The sequence below is a fragment of the Myxine glutinosa genome, unplaced genomic scaffold (genome assembly GCF_964187855.1).
Source record: "Myxine glutinosa unplaced genomic scaffold, kmMyxGlut1.1 SCAFFOLD_1777, whole genome shotgun sequence".
In the NCBI taxonomy this organism is placed as follows: domain Eukaryota; kingdom Metazoa; phylum Chordata; class Myxini; order Myxiniformes; family Myxinidae; genus Myxine; species Myxine glutinosa.
In genome coordinates, this window is record NW_027617872.1 from 13896 (window position 1) to 37349 (window position 23454).

The 23454-nt window shown below is 45.2% G+C and overlaps 1 protein-coding gene across 2 annotated transcripts; it reads right to left on the minus strand.

The window, feature by feature from the left end:
- Positions 1-3851: 3851 nt before the first annotated feature.
- Positions 3852-22791, minus strand: LOC137420934 (uncharacterized). 2 transcript variants are annotated; one of them, XM_068106463.2, is made up of 4 exons: positions 22697-22791; positions 18797-18979; positions 11852-11979; positions 3852-11378 (listed from the first exon to the last, which is right to left on the minus strand). In XM_068106463.2, exon 4 carries the CDS (start codon positions 11363-11365, stop codon positions 9971-9973), a length of 1395 nt encoding a protein of 464 aa, XP_067962564.1. In that variant the 5' UTR covers positions 11366-11378; positions 11852-11979; positions 18797-18979; positions 22697-22791; the 3' UTR covers positions 3852-9970. The 2 variants fall into 2 exon arrangements, with proteins under 2 accessions (XP_067962564.1, XP_067962565.1); XM_068106464.2 differs by lacking the exon at positions 11852-11979 and having other exon boundaries at positions 22697-22785.
- Positions 22792-23454: the final 663 nt, after the last annotated feature.

Consider the following 23454-nt stretch of genomic DNA (forward strand, 5'->3'; position numbering starts at 1 on the left):
GGGGGGATTTGAAACGAGCTGTGCATGCAAGAAACCCCTCAAACAATCGCACAGCTGAAATAATTCTGCATGGAGTGGGCAAAAATTTCTCCCGTCGATGTCAGAGACTGGTAGACAGTTATAAGAAACGCCCACTTGAGGTTGTTTCTGCCAAAGGGGGGCAATACCATCTATTAAAGCCAAGGGTGTACTTACTTTTTCCACATGCGAAATTTGAATTTATGTTTATTTAAATTATACAATGGACTACAAAATGTAAATGCTTCATGATATTTGTTATACTAGGGCATGCCCGTACGTGGGTGCCCGTTCCTTGCCAAAAAAAAAAAAAAACGCTACCCGTACGCTCTACCCCGCCCGTACGCCCGTAAACAAAAAAAACAACGCTCTTCGCTTCCGCCCTTCGCTCTGACTGAATTGGGAGAAATAATGCGCATAAGAAATCGAGAAATTATTATTTTCTCCGGAAGAAATCGAATTACGAACCGTAATGGCGCAGGCTCTCGGGCTCGCAACAACGCGTTCTGTGATTGGCTGCCGGAAGTGAAGTCTTCACTGTCGCAAATGTGAAGCGATGAATACGATGAATCGCAAATTAGTTTTAATTAGTTTTAAAACATAGTTTAACGGCAACATAGTTTGCCGACGGGAAATAAATGAATACGCTCTCAAATGTGCCATCCGAGGCAGAGTCTGTTCGCCACGTTCGGCACACGTGATAGCTCGCTGCTCTCTGATTGGTTGAATCGTTTTTTGGACATAGCTCGGTAACTACTTCTGCGATTAATTTAAAACCTTGAAAAGGCACATCCTCGGGTCCCCAGCAATATACCTGGCAAGTTTCAAGTATTTCGGACCGGTAGTTGTCGAGAAACAGCGGTCACAGACAAACATACAAACATACAAACAAACATACACACAGAGATTACTGGAATTATAGATAGATTATATCACCTTTATTAATCAATATTGTTGAAATGAAAATCAAATAGCTGTATGTTGAAAAAGTCAAAACTTTACATGGGGTGTACTTACTTTTTCACGTGACTGTATATATATATGTATAGATATATATTATATACTAGCTGAGGTACCCGGCTTCGCCCGGGTTGAATAAGAATAAGACAAATATATGATGAAAAGAACATGTATATTTTAGAGCAATATCACAGTACATTTCCTACATGACGTTTTTTCAATTTTCAATTTCTCAAAACCTCTGGGTATACAACATTTCTGGTTTTCTTACGTGGTGCCAAGACATAAAGATTGCTTGGTTTTCCAACCATCGAGCAGCCCACGTACAGCTGGCCATGGGCAAACACTTGTTCTGTGAAGTTCAGGCCTACAACCTTCATTGATTGCCCCTGCGCCTTGTTGATGGACATAGCAAAACATAGCCTGATATATATATATATATATATATATATATATATATATATATATATATATATATATATATATATATATATATATATATATCCTCTTGAACTGAATCCTCTTGAAGGAGAATGGAAGGTCAGGTGGAATAAGTGGTATCCTTGGAATGAATACTTTCTCTCCTCTGTATTGTCCTGAGAGGATGGTTGCCTCGAGGACATGCGGCATCATTTGCTGGATTGTCAATCGTGTTCCATTACACAGCTTTGGTGGATCAAGATTCCTTAGAAGCATGATTGGTGCTCCCACCTTGAGAATCAACCTGTGTGTTGGGAGTCCTTGAGGCTGACGACTGTTGAGAAACTCAGTTGGGAGGTTTACTGCCTGATCTGCATGTCACTTTGGCAAGAGAATCATAATTTATTTCATGACCGGGCAGCGAACGTCATTATGTGCGACATTACGTCACTCCTACGGACGTGAAAACATTTGTTTTCCTTAAAAATATATTTAAAATAAATAAAATAGTACATAAATTAACAATAAAAGAAGCTAAAAAACAATTTAAAATACAATAAAAAGCACATTAAAAATATATAAATATGTACGTACAGTATACTGTACGTACGCGCAACCGCTGATTCTCATTCAAAACAGAGGCGACATACAGTATTCCTTTACTGTGTCTGTGTTAGCCATGGGTCCGAAGAAGGATAATGCTAGTGTTTCCAAGCGTAATGTGGTTACGATGGACGATAAGGTAAATCTGATTAAAAGGTATGGAAAAGGTGGAAAAGTGTCGGTGATAGCACATAGACCTTATCGCGAATCAGAACCGCAATGCGTCATGGGATCGGAAAGGGGCAATAGCGCCGCCACAAACTACACCATGGAATTGCAGCTGGCCCGGTTTTTTAAACCATTGATATTAAAATAAAAAGTAGCCTCTAACCACCGGAATTTTATGCTGATTCCTAATCTGTGTCTAAAACTTTTCTCCGATGTGTAGTTCTTGAGTTATAAGCGGACATCCAGACAGACACACACACACACACACACACACACACACACACACACACACACACACACACACACACACACACACACACACACACCTCCTTTATTTATATAGAAGATATATATATATATATATATATATATATATATATATATATATATATATATATATGTGTGTGTGTGTATATTCCCCTCTTAGTTAGTTACACCACAACATGTAGCCTCGCTATAGTTCAGTTATTTCTAAGAAAATGTAAGCGTAGTCCTTTCCTGTGTTTAGTTTTGCGTTGAGTAGGCCAGTGAGATTGGGTGTTCTTTTGGCGCTTTGGTTTTGTGCTGAAATACCACGCGGAAGGCCTGAACAAGTCGACCGAGGCCGAAGGAAGGCGGGGCAGGAGGAGCCATCGGTAAGCACGAGCCGCCAATCAGGGCTCGAGGGGAGTGGCTAACCACGACGACCAGAGGCGGGGTTTGGAACATTCAAGTCGGGCCGGGGCGGAGCCATATAACCCTGCCCCGAGCCCCCCCCCCCCCCCACCTCAGATGAGTTCCGAGTGGAGATGAGTTGCGCAGCCCATGAGTTCAGAGTTGAGAGGGGGAGGATTGAGAACGTATGAGAACGCGGCAGATCAGGATCAGGAGCGCACGAGATCAAGAGAACGAACGGCACGAGAAAGCAGAACGAATTGAATTGCCTCATTGTACACGAACTTTGCCCTGTTCTCCATGCTCTGCGCAGTATTAATCGCGCGCTGGAAAGAACGACCTGCGCCGGGCCACAGACGCACGATTTTCCTGCTGCCTGCCTTCGCCTGGATACGTGCCGTGACCGCCAGAGGGCTACACACCAGGTGAGCTGTTCTAGGAGCGACCGAAGCAGGCGCGTTTGGCGCGTGAACTTCTCTTCCTCCATCTCCCCGTGTATGTGAGTGGGCCCATTTGTCTGGGAATAAGTAAGACTGACTAAGCTCTGCTCTGTGTCCCTTTCCTTCTTCAAAACATTGTACATAGTGTAAATAAATTCTGTTCTTCCTTCTGATTTGACCGTCCTGTCTCTTCAATCATTGGCTTCGCATGGTACGAATAAAACCGTTCTAATCGGGTTCCAATAAAAAAGTAAGAGCACGAGTCACGTGATACGCATTCCGCTCGGGCGTACTCGATTAAGCGTGGCTCGTGCGAGGCTCGATCCCCGCTTCCGTTGCGGCGTGGGTACCAAAGGTACGTGCGAATTTGTCCCGAAACCCTTTTCCACGTTTGCCCGGAAGTGGTGACTCGGTCTCGCGGACCCGAAGACCCAGGGGGGAAAAAAGGGGTTTAATCTCCCCTTTGTAACGGGAACGGGCTTCGGGGGATCCGCAACAATATGTATGTGTGTATGTATGTATAATGTACAAGTATAATTGTTAGAAAACGTTTTAGAAGCAAAATGTTTCATTCAAGGAGAACAGAACTTGGTCATCTGATGTCATATTGATCATACTCAAACCAAATGCAAGCATGAAAAACAAAGAAACAACACAAAGTTCAAAATCAATAAGTTCAGGATACTTTTTCATTTCTCTATTCACAATAAGAAATACATAAACATTTTATCTATAAATCTGTGAATGAATGTGCAATGTAATGAAAGAACGCACAACCACTGGGTGTAAGCAAAGAAAGTCTTTTGCGAGTTGAAATTGAAACGCTCAAACATGATCTCGAACCAATGTACATACAATGTATTGGAAATTGTGGGTAAATTGCCAAAGCAAACCAATGTACAAAACAGAGCGGTTCAAAATCGAGATAAAAAAAAAATTTTTTTTAAATGAATTTATCAACTTAGATGAAAATAAGGAAGTTGGAATTTTACACGAGTTTGTAAAATTGCTGAATACATACATACATTCATTCATACAAAATATATATATTTTAAATGTATTTATCCTTCAGAGGCAAGGACGCCACTACATGATAAGCATTACATCTTGCAGGGGCTCATGGTTTACGAAAACAAATGCTTTATATTTGCAGTCCAGTCGAGCTGTGGGTTGTTGTGATTACGAGCCTGGTCCGGCACTTGTAGACATCGGACCGAAAGCCAACTTTGAAAAATGTGCGGTAATAGACCTGGGTGCCTTGGGTGGGGCAGCAGGAGGTGGGTTATAAACAACCGCCATTTTGTTCAGGGCAGGACAACTTGTGCTATGCCACAGTGCACCTGTGCGCACACACGTTCTGAAAATGTGGACCAAGCATTTTACAGTGTGTTGGTTGTACGATAAAAAAAACAAATTTGTAAAACAAGCCATACATCAATAGACATTCATTTTAGGTCCACTAAGCCTTCGTGGCAGACCTGATAAACAAGCCTTTGGTCATACAGATGCTTCCTTACCTGAAGCGCAATGATATGAGGAGGGGTGTTCAAAAGATTTTTTAGGAACGAGAACACACACAATAGTACAGATACATCAACTTTATTTATTCCCCTCTCCCCACCTCCTCCCGGGAATTGTGTCCCTCATCTCCGTTTTGTCATTCAAACTGTCTACACCAGTAAAATGGAGGTTCTCCGATTGCTCCTTAGGCCACGTCTCTGTTGCTTTGGTCAGCTTGTCGACGTTCACAAATTGGTAGCCAAACCGGTGGGACTTCAAATACCAAAACATATAATAGTCACTGGGGTTTAGGGCCAACCTTTATGGGGGTCGATCCAGCTGCTTTAAGCCAATCAGAAATGATGATGTGCATTACATGAGCCTTGGACTTGGACACATTCAATCGAACAAATAATTTCCTCCATTTTTTCCACTTCAAAGTGACATCTCAAAATGGTTGACAAGAGGTAAGAAAAGTAAAAAATATATATTAAGAGAAAGCAACTGTAAAAGGATGATATTCTAGGAGAAATTTCAAAATCCCCAAATTTATTCGGCTGTGCCAATTGTAAAAAGGTAGAGAGCTCCACAGTTGGAGCATATCTTAAGGATGCTCAAGCGCCATAGGTTTTCATCATCATAAGAGTACTTACTGGGAGATTCTCATGGTTGTACCGCAGCCTTCTAGGAGGGATGCAAGCTGTGATTAGGTTAGAAATGTAGTCAGGAACCAATGCGGATTTAATTAAACGTTATCGGTAATATTTGGAAATCTACGCCTTGATTAATGGCAGTCGGTGAAGCTTTTTGATGATTGGAATGATGCGACCAAATATGCGAGTGTAAACGATGACCTGGCAGCCATATTCTGAATGGGTTGCAAGGACTAGGGAAGACAAAAACAGAGAAGCCTGCTAACAGTGAGTTGCAGTAATCAAAGTGCGACGTTGTGAGAGCAGGAACGAAAGTTGCCGGTGCCCTCCGGTTTAAACACGGGCAGATATGGGCAATGTTGTGCAGATATAAGAAAATATATCAACAGACTTTAGCAATGTGCAGAATCTAAGAAAGAGGTGGGTCCAGAGTGACACCCACATTTGAAACTGCGGAAGCAGAGATCAGGTTGTGATCCTCAAGTTTCACTATTTGAAGTCAAAGCTCTGAAGACGGAGTTGAGGGGGCAAGGACCAGCATGTCAATCTTAGCAGCACCGAGTTTGCAAAGTTCATGGATATCCATATTTGAATTTGAGAGAAATCGGAATTCATAGTTTGCAGAAGAGACCACATCATCGGATTCATAGGATAGCTAGATCTAGATGTAGCAGTGGAAGCTGATGTTTAAATTGCCTAACATTGCACCAGACCAAGAACAGATCTCTTGAAGAACACTGACAGAGATATCGTGCAATTTCTTAGGTGGTAATAATCGCTTATTCCATTGCATCGATTGTAATTTGGTTCAGGATCCCGGTGGTAAAGCCAAGTTTTGCTACCAGTTAGCAGACAAGCAATAACGTCAGCTGGATCTGCATTTAACAGTTAGAGAAAACTGAAACATGAAGCCAGCTGTTGCTGTCCGTTGCAAGTGCTGACATTTTTGGATGACCATCTTGCTGAGACATTGCACATGTCCAAGTGTTCATGGATGATGGTGAAAACGTTACCATGAGAAATTCTAAATTCGGCGAATATTTTGATGACAACTTGGTGATCTTCCACGCTTAATGCCTTGATCTGGGCAGCAATTATGTAGTAGGCAGGTCTCATCTGCCTGCCAGGCAGTCTGACCTGGGGTCATATTCAAAGAACTCATGTCCACACTTTTATACATTGCGCCATCATTTTTTACAGGAGCCAAATGGGCAGCTTAAAGTTAGCCAAACATTTGACTAGAGTAGAATATGAAGGCACGCCTTGGCTATACATGGCAAAAACTGCTTTAGTGGATTTCTTTGGAGCTGGCACTTTCTTTGCGTAAAACGTTGATGACACATCAATACTCAATTTTAAATCACAACAATCACAACTCTATGAAGTGGCAAAGTAGAGAACGATACTCCAAATGTCAGATTAATGAAACTATTCAGTCAGGAAGTAAAATGACAAAAATGATCAGGTTCTCGATCTTGGCAATGGGTGGACCTGTTTAGTGTCCTCGTCTGAACTGATGGCTCATGATGTTCAGAACTCGGTTTCAAATCCCATATGCTCTATATATTTTCCATTATCTGTGATGCCCAATTGCAATCAATGTTAAAAGTACAATGGTGTCCACAAATGTCTTTGCCCTGCAGGTGAGTTATGTACAAGCTCGACTACAGGTCTTTAGATGAATGCTAAAAAATATACATAACTAGAGTAATGAGACTGTCGCCAATATGCCTCCTCGTAGTCCGTGCCTGTGACAACGGGTAGATGCCCTGGTTTACTGTCTGAAAAGTAAACAAATATGATTTAAATCCCTTCAGCTGTTTTGAAGTATCACATTTTTACCAGCAATGACAAGTTTTAAATCGATAGGTGAGGCGGTTTCGGAGGGTTTTTTTTTTTTAAACATCAGCTTTCAAGCTAATATGGCTGCCAAACCATGTGACATATGACATCAAAAATGTACACTCTGGGTAGGGGATTACGTTTGTGAGGTTTCATGTTGATCAGATAAGGTTCGTTTTTCTATCCAAGATGGCTGCCAAACCACGTGACCTACGACGTCATCATTTTCAAACTATGTGCAGCAATGTTGTTAGATGACATTTGTTAAGTTTCACATCGATAGGCCAAGCAGTTTCTGATATATAATTATTTAATACTTTACTTCAATCCAATATGGCTGCCATACCATGTGACCGATGACGTTTTCATGATCAACTTTTAATCGCCATTCCTAGTCAATGACACGTGTAAAGTTTTTAATAGGATTTTCATATCAGCTAACTGAATTCAACCACCAATTATTTTGGAGAGCAACATTGGCCAAAAGGTCAACAACCTTTTCAAATTTCTAAAATCCTCACTTTTCATCCGATTGACTTCAAATTTTAATAGGATTTACATATCAGCAAACTGAATTCAACCACCAACTATTTTTTTTAGATCAACATAGGTCACATGGTCAACATAGGCCAAAGGTCAACCACTTTTTTCAATTTTTTTATCCTCAATTTAAATCCGATTGACTTGACATTTGAATAGGATTTACATATCAGCTAACTGAATTCAACCACCAACTACTTTTGAGATCAGCATAGGCAAAAAGGTCAACATAGGCCAAAAGTCAACAACCATTTCAAATTTCTAAAATCCTCAATTTTCATCCGATTGACTTGGAATTTGAATGGGATTTGCATATCAGCTTACTGAAACCAGCTACTGTTTGAGGTCAACATAGGCCAAATTTCAAAAATTGTCAATTTTCATCCGATTAACTTAAAATTCGAAAACGATATGCATATCTGGTCACTGAATTCAACCCCCAACTATTTTTGAGGTCAACATAGGCCAAAAGGGCAACATAGGCCAGATTTCTAAAATCCTAAATTTTCACCCGATTGACTATAAATTTGAATAGGATTTTCATATCCGCTAACTGAATTCAATCACCAACTATTTTTGAGATCAAAATAGGCCAAAAGGTCAACATTTATACCAAAAAGGCCAAAAGGTCAACCACTTTCCCAAATTTCAAAAATTCTCAATTTTCATCCGATTGACTTGAAATCTGAATAGGATTTGCATATCAGCTTAATGAAACTAGCCACCAACTATTTTTGAGGTCAACAAAGGCCGGCCAAATTTCTAAAATTGACAAGATTGATCCGATCAACTTAATTTGAAGAGGATTTGCATATCAGGTCACATAATTCAACCACCAATTATTTGTGAAGTCAAAAGGATGCTCCACCGAGTGCCATTCTACTTAGTTCTATTTTGCCAAGTGACGCTCCATGAGTGATTTTTCATTTGTCTGTCTGTCTGTCTGTCAGTGAACAAGATATCTTAAAACGTTGTGGGCAGATTCAGACGAACTTTGGCAGAGAGGTAGTGTATGTGACAAGGATGGAATTATTAGATTTTGGTGAAGATCCGGATACGGATCCGGCTCTTATAATTTTTAAAGTGATTCTTCAACCTTGGGAGATAGGACCAAAAACGATATATATATCAGGATATCTCAAAAAGTTATGGACGGATTTGGACGAAACTTGGTGGATCGATTGGGTGTCTGACAATGACGAATTGATTCGATTTTGATGAAGATCTGAATCGGGATTCGGATACGAGAATTATTTAATTTTTAAGTGATTCTTCACCATTGAGGGATTGGGCGAAAAGCGATAAACAACATGATAAGTTATGGATGACTTTTGACTAAACTAGGTGAATGAGTTTGTTAGGTGACAAGAACAAGCCGATTAGATTTTGGTTCAGGTCCGAATCCAGATCCGGCCTATCATCGGGATACAAAACAAACTGTTCAGCCTGGCGGAGGTATGCACTTTACCGAGTGCTGTTGTAGTTCCCTATTGGGAGTACTTGACAATGTGCAAAGGTTCTAATCTTTCCATTCAGAGGTTTCCGAGAAATATGTTTAATTATTTGCGTTTAATCGATGATTACTGCTATACCACGTGACCTATGACATCACAATTATCATGAAAACATTCTACATGGGTGTCGTTCCGACCCTGAAAGTTTTATCTCAATCGGACATGTGGTTGCTGAGAAAAACGATGTTTAGCCCGTACGGACGGACGGACAACCCGAAAACATAATGTCTCCGGCCACCTTTGGGGGCGGAGACATAAAAATACATGATTTATAAACAAAATCAGCCTTGCATAAGGGAATTCAGCATGACATGGCATACTTCACTTTGTGGTGCGAAAAGGTAGAATCAAAAACTGCTTTAGAAAGTGGCTTGTAGATTTAGCTGTAATTACTATGGCTCTGGACAAGAAAAATGGCAATCTCAGTGAGCACAATGACAAAAACTAGAGAAAGAAAATTTGCCCAAATACATTGAACATGTAAAAAAGGTTAATGCCAGCAGTAAGATCAAAAGCACTATTGTATATTTCACTTCCCCGGCCATCAAAAGCAAGAAGGAGGGAAGTGGGAGGATGAGCAAAGACTCAGAAGCAGGAAATGCACATGACAGCAAGCATGATGATCAGCCACCATGACTCTAGCAGAGATTGGAAACAATCACATAGTCTTTCTTTGATTCCAAGATGTCAGACATGTTTCTATCTTGAGCTGGGCTTGAGCTGGAAAGCCCACTCCTGCGGATCCCAGCCCCACCGGTGCAAGCCCTACACTTTGTGACAAAGATGCTCTGCAACCACCACGCTGATGCTCCTGAAGACGACATTTCACAGGGAAACGTTTTCCACAACCATCACAAGAGAAGAGGAAAACACCAACGTGGAGAAGTGCATGCTTCACCAGGTTGCTGAGCAATGTCGAATGCAGGTGGCAAACCTGGCACACAAGTGCCTGTATATCCACATGGCTGCGTGCGTGCTCCCGAAGAGCGGTCATCGTTTGTAAGATTGCCTCGCCACATACACGGCACGAGACAGTATCTGCTGAGGAGCCAGATTCACCTTTACCATCCCGCCGTGAATGTACCTCATGAACCCGCCAAGGTCGAGAGATAGGTCGATCAAGCAAGTGGCTCCGTGAAAGCACCAGGCTCTGCGATGACATGGTGGTGGAGGGATTTAAGCAGCTGCGGTGAGGAGAGGGTGGTGCACCAGAAACGGTGGACCCAATGTCTGGTTTGCAATGAGCATATGTCCTCCATGTGACGTCTTTGGGACAAACATAACGACCCTCCGAACCAATCAGCACAGATTCAGGTGTGCTGGAGAACGATGGCATCATGTAACTCCCCGACGGAGTCTCTTGATTTTTATTACTTTCGTCGCATGATTCTGTCTTGATATGAACCGGTTCAGCGTTAGACCATTCAGCTGGGGGCAACACGGTGTTGCTTTTTTTATCGTTTACAATTTTGTCAGGGGCTAAGGATGGCTCATTGCTGCTCATTTCTAATGGAGAATGATTCCCATTTCCCTCAGCACCTTCTTCATAGCCACTGCAATCAGGAAAAACTGGCTCCGGGGCTGGGCTGTCACCATCTTTCCGTGGAGAATCATCATCACATGTGTCCATGCCTCCCTCGGTTGCGCCCCATACATCAGAGTCATCCTCCGCAGGACCGCAGGCCTCATGCAAACACTGGAGGCCAAGAGCAATGGCGGCAGCCCTCAACCGGGACAAGTCAGTGCGTGGCACGCTCAGCTGTCCACGGTAAATAAAATCGAGCACTTGCTCAAATGTCTCCACCGAGATGAAGTCAAGAACAAAGGGACCAAGGGTGCTGCAGGGCTCTGCGAGGAAGAGCGAGCGGAAGTAGTGGCAGGTGCTGCTCAGCACGGCTTTGTGCGCCAAATAACGACGGCTCTGCACCTCGACGACCACGTCACAGAAGGAACCCGTGATGCGCAGCTCGTATAGCTCCTGTAGCAGGTCCGAGAGTTGCTTTGTACTAGCCAAGCTCACCTGCTCGGCCCCTTCCGCCGCCGGTTCCTCCATCACTGACTGGAACCTGCATGATGACAAGCGTCACCAAACCATTTGAGAACTCCAATGCTGCTTTCCTAGGTGTAGGACATGTTAGGACGGGGTGCTTACCAGAACACAAATATGCAAACTAGTATACAAATACAACCCCATTCTTTGCTGCAGAAAAAAAAGCAAAACGTTAGTTATTCCTCAATCTAAGCACTGACGATGCACAGTGCTATACATCTCACTGAGAAATTAAAGAAACCAAACTGAAAAATCTCACAAAATTTCTCAGGTTACTAGAAATGTATCTACTTTTGGCAATGTGGCGATGTGCATTCTAACAACTTTATCATAATGGGTACAGGTACGTGCAGATTCTTAGTATTTGCTTCAACAAAAAAGTGGTGCAGAAAGAGAAATTACATCCGATTTCTCCTTATTGGATCGATTTCCATTAAAATGAGGAACAAGTGTATATTGGTGATGCCTGAACAGAACAAAATTCTTCACCTGTCACCGATCTGTTCAGCTTCTCAACCTGAAAGCACCAGAACAAGTACACCAAGTGGTCCACAAAAACCAAGGAGAGAAGAAGGGGAGGGTGTTACTCCCAAAAGAAAATCCAATCGGAAGTCTTCCTGTAACACAAGCAGCAAAACAAATACTACACATACTAATACAATAAGTGCTTTCCCCTTTACCCCATTTGTTCTGTCGATCTCCTACTCCCTGCCATTCTGCTCCTCCACGAGCCTTAACACCTGTACAAAAGAAATAAAAATACAAGTACAGATACATTCAAAGTACACCGCCCCCATGCCAAATAATTAAATATCCTACAGCGCGGCATTGCCGGGGCGCCTCAGGCGCTCGACAATACCGCAGTGCAGCTCATAGAGACTGCATTGGGAGGAAGAGGTGTACAATAATTGATTGATTAATTGCATAATTAAAATCATCAAAAGATTGTCATAAAATATTTTCTTAATCAATTGGCTAATAGCATAACTAAACCACTAGTGCATCATCCGAAGATGTATCTTTTAGAAATTTAACGAAATAAGTCATTAATAAAAAAAATTAAATAATTAATTGATTAATCAATAAATAATTAATCGATGAAATGATTAATCAATAAATCAAAAATATCCTTTTTAGCCACATCACTTGGTCACTGTCATGTCCAAATATCAGCTTCCGAGTTCAAAAAGTGCCTGAGATATTGCCCAGATGAGAAAGAAAATAAATAAATGATTAATAATGAAAATAAATAATAATCATTAAAAAATTAAATCGTTAATCAATTGGCTCATAGAATACATAAACCACCACCATTTCATCCAAATCTGTAACTTTAAAATAATTAATTAATTAAGTCAATCATCAAATAATTAAATAATTAATCGATTAATTAATTAATCAATAAATCAAAAATACCCTTTACAGCCAAATCACCTGGTCATTGTCATGTCCAAATATCAGCTTCCCAGCTCAAAAGGTGCCTGAGATAATGGCCAGAAGAGAAAGGAAATGTATAAGTACTTAATTAATCGCTAATAATTAAATAACTAATCAATTAATTGATTAATCAAAAAACAAAAAATACTGTTTTTGACAAAGTACTTGCTCACGATTGTGTCGAAATTTCAGCTTCCTAGCTCAAAGGATGGCTGAGATGTCACCCGGACAAACAAACAAAAACAAGAAAGCGAGAAAACAAACAAACAAACAAACAACCAGAATGAAAACTGAGTACTCCCTTTCAGCGTGCGTCATTGCCGAGCCCCCTTTGGTGCCCGTCAATGACGTTATGCAGCGCCTGGAGATGGCATAGGAAAGGTGCGGTGTACAAAAAACACAACTGGGATCACAACAGGTCTATCTATAAGGAGATACCCCCCCCCCCCCTTTCTCTCCCTCCACCCCCACCCCTCTTTCTCCCTCAATCTCTCCCTTCCGCCCCCCCCCTCTTTCTCTCTCATTCTCTCCCCCCCCCCCCTCTTCCTATTTCCTCTCTGTCTTCCCCCTCTCTCTCTCCCCATCTTTCTCTCTCTCTCTCTCCCTTCCTCTCTTCTCTCTCTCTCTCTCTCTATCCCGTCACCCCCCCCCCCCCGCCTCTTTCTATATCTCTCCCTCCCCCCCCCCATTCTTTCTCTATCGCTCCCTCCCCCCACCCCCCCCCCTTCTCAATCTCTCCCCTACCTCCGCCCTCTTTCTCAATCTCTCCCCTCCCTCCCCTCCCCCTCTTATCTCCCTCTCCCCTCCCCTTTTCTCTTTCTTTTACAAAACTGGCCATCTCATGCATGATGCGCTATTATTATGTGGCATAATCATGTACCATTATCATGTGGACATTATGGGTGAGCTCAACTAGATCCATATCTATTTCCAAGTGGAGGTGAGAGTGGAGGGTGGGGGCGAGAGTGGAGGATGGGGCATTGGGGCCGAGAGTGGAGGATGGGGGCAAGAGTGGAGGATGGGGGCGAGAGTGGAGGATGGGGGCGAGAGTGGAGGATGGGGGCGAGAGTGGAGGATGGGGGCGAGAGTGGAGGATGGGGGCAAGAGTGGAGGGTGGAGGCGAGAGTGGAGAGTGGAGGCGAGGGTGGAGGCGAGATTGGAGGGTGGAGGCGAGAGTGGAGGGTGGAGTCAAGAGTGGAGGGTGGAGGCAAGAGTGGAGGGTGGAGGCAAGAGTGGAGGGTGGAGGCAAGAGTGGAGGGTGGAGGCAAGAGTGTAGGGTGGAGAGTGGAGGGTGGAGGCTAGAGTGGAGGGTGGGGGCTAGAGTGGAGGGTGGAGGCTAGAGTGGAGGGTGGAGGCCAGAGTGGAGGGTGTAGGCCAGAGTGGAAGGTGGAGGTGAGTGAAGGGTGGAGGGTGGAAGCGAGAGTGGAGGGTGGAAGCGAGAGTGGAGGGTGGAAGCGAGAGTGGAGGGTGGAAGCGAGAGTGGAGGGTGGAAGCGAGAGTGGAGGGTGGAAGCGAGAGTGGAGGGTGGAAGCGAGAGTGGAGGGTGGAAGCGAGAGTGGAGGGTGGAAGCGAGAGTGGAGGGTGGAAGCGAGAGTGTAGGGTGGAGTCAAGAGTGAAGGGTGGAGTCAAGAGTGCAGGGTGGAGGCGAGAGTGGAGGGTGGAGTCGAGAGTGCAGGGTGGAGGTGAGAGTGAAGGGTGGAGTCAAGAGTGAAGGGTGGAGTCAAGAGTGGAGGGTGGAGGCTAGAGTGGAGGGTGGAGGCTAGAGTGGAAGGTGGAGGTGAGAGTGAAGGGTGGAGGGTGGAAGCGAGAGTGGAAAGTGGAAGCGAGAGTGGAGAGTGGAAGCGAGAGTGGAGAGTGGAAGCGAGAGTGGAGAGTGGAAGCGAGAGTGGAGAGTGGAAGCGAGAGTGGAGAGTGGAAGCGAGAGTGGAGAGTGGAAGCGAGAGTGGAGAGTGGAAGCGAGAGTGTAGGGTGGAAGCGAGAGTGGAGGGTGGAAGCGAGAGTGGAGGGTGGAAACGAGAGTGGAGGCGAGAGTGGAGGGTGGAAGCGAGAGTGGAGGGTGGAAGTGAGAGTGGAGGGTGGAAGCGAGAGTGGAGGGTGGAAGCGAGAGTGGAGGGTGGAAGTGAGAGTGGAGGGTGGAAGTGAGAGTGGAGGGTGGAAGCGAGAGTGGAGGGTGGAAACGAGAGTGGAGGGTGGAAGTGAGAGTGGAGAGTGGAAGCGAGAGTGGAGGGTGGAAGCGAGAGTGTAGGGTGGAAGCGAGAGTGGAGGGTGGAAGCGAGAGTGGAGAGTGGAAGCGAGAGTGGAGAGTGGAAGCGAGAGTGGAGGGTGGAAGCGAGAGTGTAGGGTGGAAGCGAGAGTGGAGGGTGGAAGCGAGAGTGGAGGGTGGAAGCGAGAGTGGAGGCGAGAGTGGAGGGTGGAAGCGAGAGTGGAGGGTGGAAGTGAGAGTGGAGGGTGGAAGCGAGAGTGGAGGGTGGAAGCGAGAGTGGAGGGTGGAAGTGAGAGTGGAGGGTGGAAGCGAGAGTGGAGGGTGGAAGCGAGAGTGGAGGGTGGAGGCGAGAGTGGAGGGTGGAGGCGAGAGTGGAGGGTGGAGGCGAGAGTGGAGGGTGGAGGCGAGGGTGGAGGGTGGAGGCGAGAATGAATGGTGGAGGCGAGAGTGAAGGGTGGAGTCAAGAGTGCAGGGTGGAGTCAAGAGTGGAGAATGGAGGCGAGAGTGGAGGATGGAGGGGCGAGTGTAGAGTAGCGTGTGGAGAGTGAAGGGGAGTGAACAAAATGTAATGTAATGGACAAACACATACACAGACACAGACACACACACACACAGACACACACACAGACGTACGCACACACACACGCACACGTACAGGCACACACACACACACACGCAGGGAGACACACACGCACACACACACACAGGGACACACACACATACACACACACACGCACACACACAGGGAGACACACACGCACAGAGACACACACACGCAGGGAGACACACAGGGAGACACACACACACACACACACACACACACAGGGAGACACACACACGCACACACAGGGAGACACACACACACGCACACACAGGAAGACACACGCACACACAGGGAGACGGAGAACCACACACACATGGACACACACACACACGGAGACACACACACACAGGGAGACACACACACACACGGGGAGACACACACACACACGGGGAGACACACACACACAGGGAGACACACACACACACGGGGAGACACACACACACACGGGGAGACACACACACACACGGAGACACACACACACACACACACACACACACACACACACACACAGGGAGATATACACACACACACGGAGACACACACACACACATACACACACAGACACACACACACACACACGCGGAGACAGACACACACATTAAGAATGAAGAATTAAGTGATTTCACCATTGGGAGACCGGGCCAAACCGGACATATAGTAGGATATCTCAAAAAGTTATGGACAGATTTGGGTGAAACTTGGTGGAGAAGTTGGGTGTGTGACAAGGAAGAATCGATTCAATTTTGGTGAAGATCTGAATATGGATTCAGATACGATAACTATTTATTTTTAAAGTGATTATTCACCATTGAGTGATAGGGCTAAAAGCGATACATAACACGATATTTAAAAAAGTTATGGGTGACTTATGACTAAACTAGGTGGATGAGTTGGTTTGGTGACAAGAACAAGGCGATTCGATTTTGGTTCAGGTCCGAATCCAGATCTGGCCTATCATTGGGATACAAAACGTAAACCGTTCAGCCTGGTGGAGGTATGTGCTCTCCCGAGTGCCGTTCTAGTTTACGTCTTTGGTAGGACTCGTCTGGGATTTGGACAACTGACCTCTCAGACCTGAAGCGGATGCTCTAACGTCTAACCATTACACCATAAAGTCTCTTTTACGGTTTTGCAAGGTTGTAATATATTGGTTTTGAAAATACATACATAGCATCTGCATTTTGTCTCAAATGCATGTAATCATGGCGTTTTGAAATTGATGGCCGAGCATAATGGAATTGAAGTTGATAAATACATGCGGCTTGCGGCTATCTCAGTACAGTTCATAGTGCGTTTGCTTTATCTGCACTTGTCGAGTTCTAGGCATAGACGCAAAGGAAAAAACAATGTTCTCCCATGGCACTCATTCTTGGCATTTCAAAAAGTATGAGGATTTGGGACTTCAAAAAACATATTGTTGCGGCCATGGAAATGGCCACCCAAGCATTCAGAGACACGTAGTCGTTCCCAGAATTAGTTATTTGTTTAATATGTGTGTTGAATAAATTTTTTGCCAGTTGCCTAGAGGGATGGGAGACAAATGCTTTGTGCAGGTTTAGCTTGGCCTTTCCCCTTCATCTAACTCTCTATCCCACAACACACGCTCCATCTGTCTTCTGTAGAGTATTATCGTTCCCCGGCCATGCTTCCCTCCACGCCCCAAACCTCCAATTCCCCGAAACACCTTCATCCTTCACAGTTCAAACCCCAGAAAGGTCAAATAACCCTTCATCACTTCCACCAGGTTCAATCCTAATATCCTTCTCTCCCTTCTGTTCTCCCTTGCTCACCACGGTTGCACCAACATTCATACAGAGCCGGCATTGGTGCGGTAATCACGATTGCTTAGCGCTGCTGTCATGCTGCGCGGTCAATATGTACAGCGCGGCAGCTGTGCCCCCGTGACGTCACACTGCGGCAGGGGAAGGTCAATCGAGGGACGCCACGAGTGGGTGAGCGAATGTTCGAGAACTGTAGCTCCACCTCACCTGGTCGGCAATAAAGACAGCTCAGAACCGACATGTCATCATCGCCAGGAGAGAACCGCTGCCTTCAGTCATTGTCGCCAGGAGAGAACCGCTGCCTTCAGAGTCATTGTCGCCAGGAGAGAACCGCTGCCTTCAGAGTCATTGTCGCCAGGAGAGAACCGCTGCCTTCAGAGTCATTGTCGCCAGGAGAGAACCGCTGCCTTCAGAGTCATTGTCGCCAGGAGAGAACCGCTGCCTTCAGAGTCATTGTCGCCAGGAGAGAACCGCTGCCTTCAGAGTCATTGTCGCCAGGAGAGAACCGCTGCCTTCAGAGTCATTGTCGCCAGGAGAGAACCGCTGCCTTCAGAGTCATTGTCGCCAGGAGAGAACCGCTGCCTTCAGAGTCATTGTCGCCAGGAGAGAACCGCTGCCTTCAGAGCTAAGCCGCTTCACAGCCTAGCCGAGCCGCTTCAGAGCCTAGCCGAGCCACGATCCGGGCCAAGCTGCCTGTCCATCGACCACAAGTCAGAGGAGCTGCGACGGCGCCCCTGTCAAATCATGAGCCGTTGACAAACCATCGGTGCCAGTTGTGCTCTTACCAGCCTGAACAGAGGGTATTGAGGGGTAATGCAGCATGCGGTCCCCTGGCGTGGGGGCTCCAGCAGACCGTACTGGCATGGCACCAACATGCAGCTGTATTCCATTCTCTCCACTTGTGGAGCAGCGAGTGCCCACCTCTGCACAGTCGCCAGCAAGTCTAGCTCTTCCTCTCATCATTCCTCTCTACGTTGCACCGGAATGTGTCTGATGGCACCAGGATTAACGTTTAGTCGTTGATAAGAATGTGAAAGTGGGCTGGTTCCGTAAGCATTGAGGATACTTATTTTTCTATTATACCTTTAATTATGATCTTTGGTTTGAGATCCTTGCTTGTGATTGTAAATGTGTTCTGAATAAATATTACCTTACTGTGCTTTGTAAATAAATGTATAGCACTTGCTTTTGAACTGTTAAATGTTTCTGACCTGCTTGCTTTTATCCTTTCCTCCATTGGTCCAATTTAGTGTGTAAGAATAGATAGATGGAAAGTTCTACCCCAATGATTGGCTCCGCAATTAGCCAACAGCCATCCACGGTTCACTCGGCCATACATAATAAGTAGATGTGTGGCAGTTTAGGGTGTGGTTCCAAATGCATGTTGTTGTGTTGTTGTGTGACCTTACTTGGATTGGTGATTTTAATAGGCGTTTACAGTTGCCCAGCAACCCGTCCGTTGGGCCACAGAATTATCCATGGGTGACAGCCTCAGATCTGGAGGCCATGGCGAAGGTCTGAGGAGCTCCCTCGTGGTATAACCCCCGACCCTGGTTCCGTGACAATATTTGTCCTGAATGAAAGCCTCAATCCTGAAAGAAAGAAAAACAAAAATAAAAAACTCTATCAAAATCATTATCAATATCAATCAATAATCAATATCAATCAATATATATATATATATATATATATATATATATATATATATAAACATTTGAAAATTGTAATTTATATAACTGTAAACTGTGAAATAACAAGACCAAAAGTCTAACAGTGGTGTGTTTGATACTTTAGTTGAAGAGGATAGTATGACCTGGTGGGGGTACCAGATAGCAAATAATGCAAGTATTAAATTTTTTTGACTTCAGGCATGGACAGCCGGTTCGTGAATGACTTGGGCTAAAAAAACAAACCGTGAATGGCAAACGGTGAACCAATAAATTCCACATTCTTGTGCCACCTTCAGACGAACATCAAACATTGACAGCACATTCTCTATATTTGCATTCCAAACAGCATCATTCACCATTCCAATCACAAATCAATAATCTAGTGTTAATATATCAAAATATGTCAAATCACGATTGTAGCGAGACATCAAATGAGCGAACCGTCATCCATTTACTTCCGGATTTGGGAGCAAGGTCCGTGTCAATCACATTTCAAAATCATAATTGTATGGAGGGATTTCTGAAACCTCCTACCGACCTTATTACAACTGCCGGGATCCCAAAACGTTCCACAGAAGGTTATTATATTTGCTTTTAGTAAAATATGCAACTGTAATGGTTACTAAATGCTGTCCCCTGTCATGTGACCAGATCCTCAGCTCTGATAGTTGTATGTTTGTGGGGACATACGGACAGACAAACGCTGTTCTAGACTGCATTGCCCCACGGGCTACACCGTAAAAACCTCAAAGAAAATTTACATTTAAAAAACCGTTTAAAAGATCTGGCCTTGATGTCAGTGGGATCGGTGGGGCACACAGCTTGCCAACCCCACATGCACAGATACGTGCAGGCTGACGGAGTAAGTCGTGGTGCACATGCAAGCAGGTGCAATGGACTTCTCTAAACTCCGATCGCTATTATTCTATCTTCTCTTATCTCTCCTCTTCCCTCTCATTACTTCGTGTGCCTCCCCCCTATATATCTGCTTGCGGGACGGAATGCGGGATGACATTATCCTCCTACACGACGAAACCGGTTCCACCAACTCCGCAATGGGCCAACAGGGTCCAAGCAGCTGTCGGGATGGAAAGGGATGTTTGAGTCGGGGAAGGGTGGTTTATAATCATAAAAGGGAAGGGGGAGGACAGGTTTACAGGACTCATTCACAGCACATTATTGACAGATAGTGCCATACATATGCAATATGACACCCCACCTTACCAAGGTGGGACTGACAGCACTACCTTAGAGCAGCGGCAGTTAATCAATTCAACTCCACACATATACAAGAGCAGGAGGCGCTCCTTCCCATGAGCATCACAATATTTCACAAAGGGTCAGTTCTTCATAAACATGACACTCCCCAATACTTCAACTGATAATGTTATGCCATTTTGAGTCATACACAATGACATACAGTGCATAAGCAATGCTCACACCAATATTTTTCTACTACCTTTGTTTCTCGAATTCGTCTTATGACAAATGACATACTTAGAGGAGAGAAAAAATGTTGACTCGTATGAAAGTAGCCTGAAAGTAGGGAAAGTAGCCTCAACTTCCTGGCATTTACTACGATTCAAGTTTCCAAACTCGATATATTTACTTACAGCCATGTGGGATTTAATCTTCTTTTCAAAAGACTTAACCTCATGCTTCTTGGCAGGTGCAGCAAACTTAGCTTAACCAAATATACAGGTAAAGTGGTTTTATTACCTCCTGCCACCAAAAATGCATGGAGGTTATGTTTTCACCCCTGTCTGTTTGTCCGTTTGTCTGCGAACAAAATATCTCAAAAAGTTGTGGACGGATTCGGACGAAATTTGGCAGAGATGTAGCGTATTTGACAAGGACGAAATGATTCGATTTTGGTTAAGATCTGGATTCTGATTCGGCTACTAGAATTTGTAAGTGATTCTTCACCATTGGGAGATGGGGCCAAAAACTATATATAGCAGGATATCTCAAAAAGTTATGGATGGATTTGGACGAAACTTGTTGGGCAGGTTGTGTGTGTGACGGAAGAATCGATTCAATTTTGGTGAGGATCCGGATCCGGATCCAGCCAATATCATTTTTTAAGTGATTCTTCACCATTGAGTGATATGGCCAACCAGGTGGAGGTATGATCTGTGCTGAGTGCCGTTCTAGTTGGTGACTGTATTCACCACGTACGCCCAACTGCCACCGGCGAACAAAGTTTCCTCCTCCTCCTCCTCCTCCTCCATGTGTCCTTCCCCATGATCTCACTCTCCCTCTGTTGGTGTTTCCTCTTTTCCACAAGTCTTGATCACGTATCCTTACTGTAATTCACGAATAAGTGTGTGTTTGTTTGTTTGTTGCACCACTCCTGAAGTCCCAGGCTGATTACATCCAAACTTGCTACATAGGATGAGCGCGACTGCAATTAGTGCGTATGGGTGTTTTTATCTTTGCCGGTGGTCTTGTGGCGGGGGGCAGGGGAGGGAGGGAACTGGACGAAATTCTCCATGTAAATGTGTATCGTGTGGCGCCACTATAGGTGGGAGAGGGTATTACAAGTCCCTGCCCTTTACAGTACAGTAATCCTGTGCCCACATTTTACAGTGATGGTGTTTATAATTCAAAAGTAGGCATGTTTTTTTTTGATGAACGTATCCCAGGTTATTTATTATTATTATTTTTTCGCGAGCGATTGAGCCAGCTGTCAGTTGCCTATACACCGCCCAAGTAAAGGTATGCATCAGAAGAACGTACGGCATGCTTGGAACAAGCAGGTGCAACCTCCGGTATATGGAGTAGGGCAGGTACTCTGCCGGTACCAAGTAGCCATTTCCACCGATGTACGTCATACTCACCCAGAACCCAACAACGGCCCGATTGCCAAGACTTCCTTTCGTTCCCGTACGTATTATGACGTCACTCTGGATCAAAACCAAGGAAATCCCTTCATCAGTAACTCGGTGGAAAAGGAATTGAGCAGTTGAGAAATTCCAGAGAAAAAGTATTTAAAGCAACACAGAAGTTCCCATTGAAACCCCATCCGACTCTCAATGTCACAAACACCGAAAGTGCACTAACCTTTAAAAGATTACGTTGGCGCTCCCTCCCCAATTTGACCCTGAATGCGGGACCGCCCGGTTTAATAATTCCGGGACAGCATCATTGGGAATGCGAATGGGAAACATCGAGGACCTCGTTCGATGAAACTTTGGGTGAGAATGGGGGGCCAAGTTGGTACCGAAATCCCGTGACGTCACACGCTGCTCGCCGACCTCATCGATCATTGCCGAAGGACGAAGTAATAGTTAACGATCCCATCGCTCCGAACCATCACCCGGTGGCCCCTGCGACGCAATCCAAGAGGAAACGGGAAAGTTTTGCCCGCGCGTCTCCGGCGTTGCCATTCGGGCCCGGGAAGCGCGACCCGAACGTCCGAGCGGCCCGGAAAAGGCGCCGCTCGCTGCGATCGAGTGAGGCACTCCGGTACGAACCCCGGGGAGGGAGGAATGCGCGGCGGGCCGAGCGACGAGTACAAGCGGCGCTCTGCACTCCTAGGCCGGACGAGCGACCGGGTTCCTACGGACGAGACGCGTCGCCGCCTCGCCGGGTCCAGGCGCTCCGAACGCACCAGGGAAAGGAAAACTCACGACCTACCTCCTGCCACCTGCTCCTACTGCCCCTGTTTTCGCACTTTCGCACTGGATCCGCAGCTCCGGTCGGGGTTTTGCGTCGCCACGCCACGTGGGGGCAGCAGCAACCGAACCCGGCGCTCTGATTGGCCGGCAGGGAAAACCCCGAGCGGCGCTGCCATTGGCTGCTTAGTCGGGGGAAACGGGACGTTCGTGTGAAAAAATGCGCGATGGGGCCGGCGTCGTCATTTAGCCGTTTTTCTCGAACACCGAGTTCGGAAATCGGCAAAGTACACTCGATGGACCCGGAAACACAATTATCCGATGACGTCACGCAAACCGAGAGCGCCGTCGCTCCTGATTGGTAATCCTGGTCACGTGACGATCAATGCTTTTATTCATTAATTCCACCGAATCGTGACAACTTGCACTTCGTGCTTTCTTGTCAAAGCAGCTTTTGATGAACTTTCAAACTCGTACAGGTGTTTTCCTTATCCAAAAATATGAAACGTCATACGTCTCACCTGATCTATGACCCGACGTGAGTGCATAAACTACATGTATGACATCACATGTCACGTGGTACGGCAGCCATATTTCATTAAAGGAAAACAATTCGACGTCATATTCTCCAAAACCACTCAACGAAATGTTTTTTTTTCAAAACGTGGCAAATCACGAACTCCCCATGGGGTTTATATAGCGATAAAACGATGACGTCATCAGTGCAGGGATATTCCGGTCATAATTGGTTGAATATTAAATATTTAACTGAAACTTGAT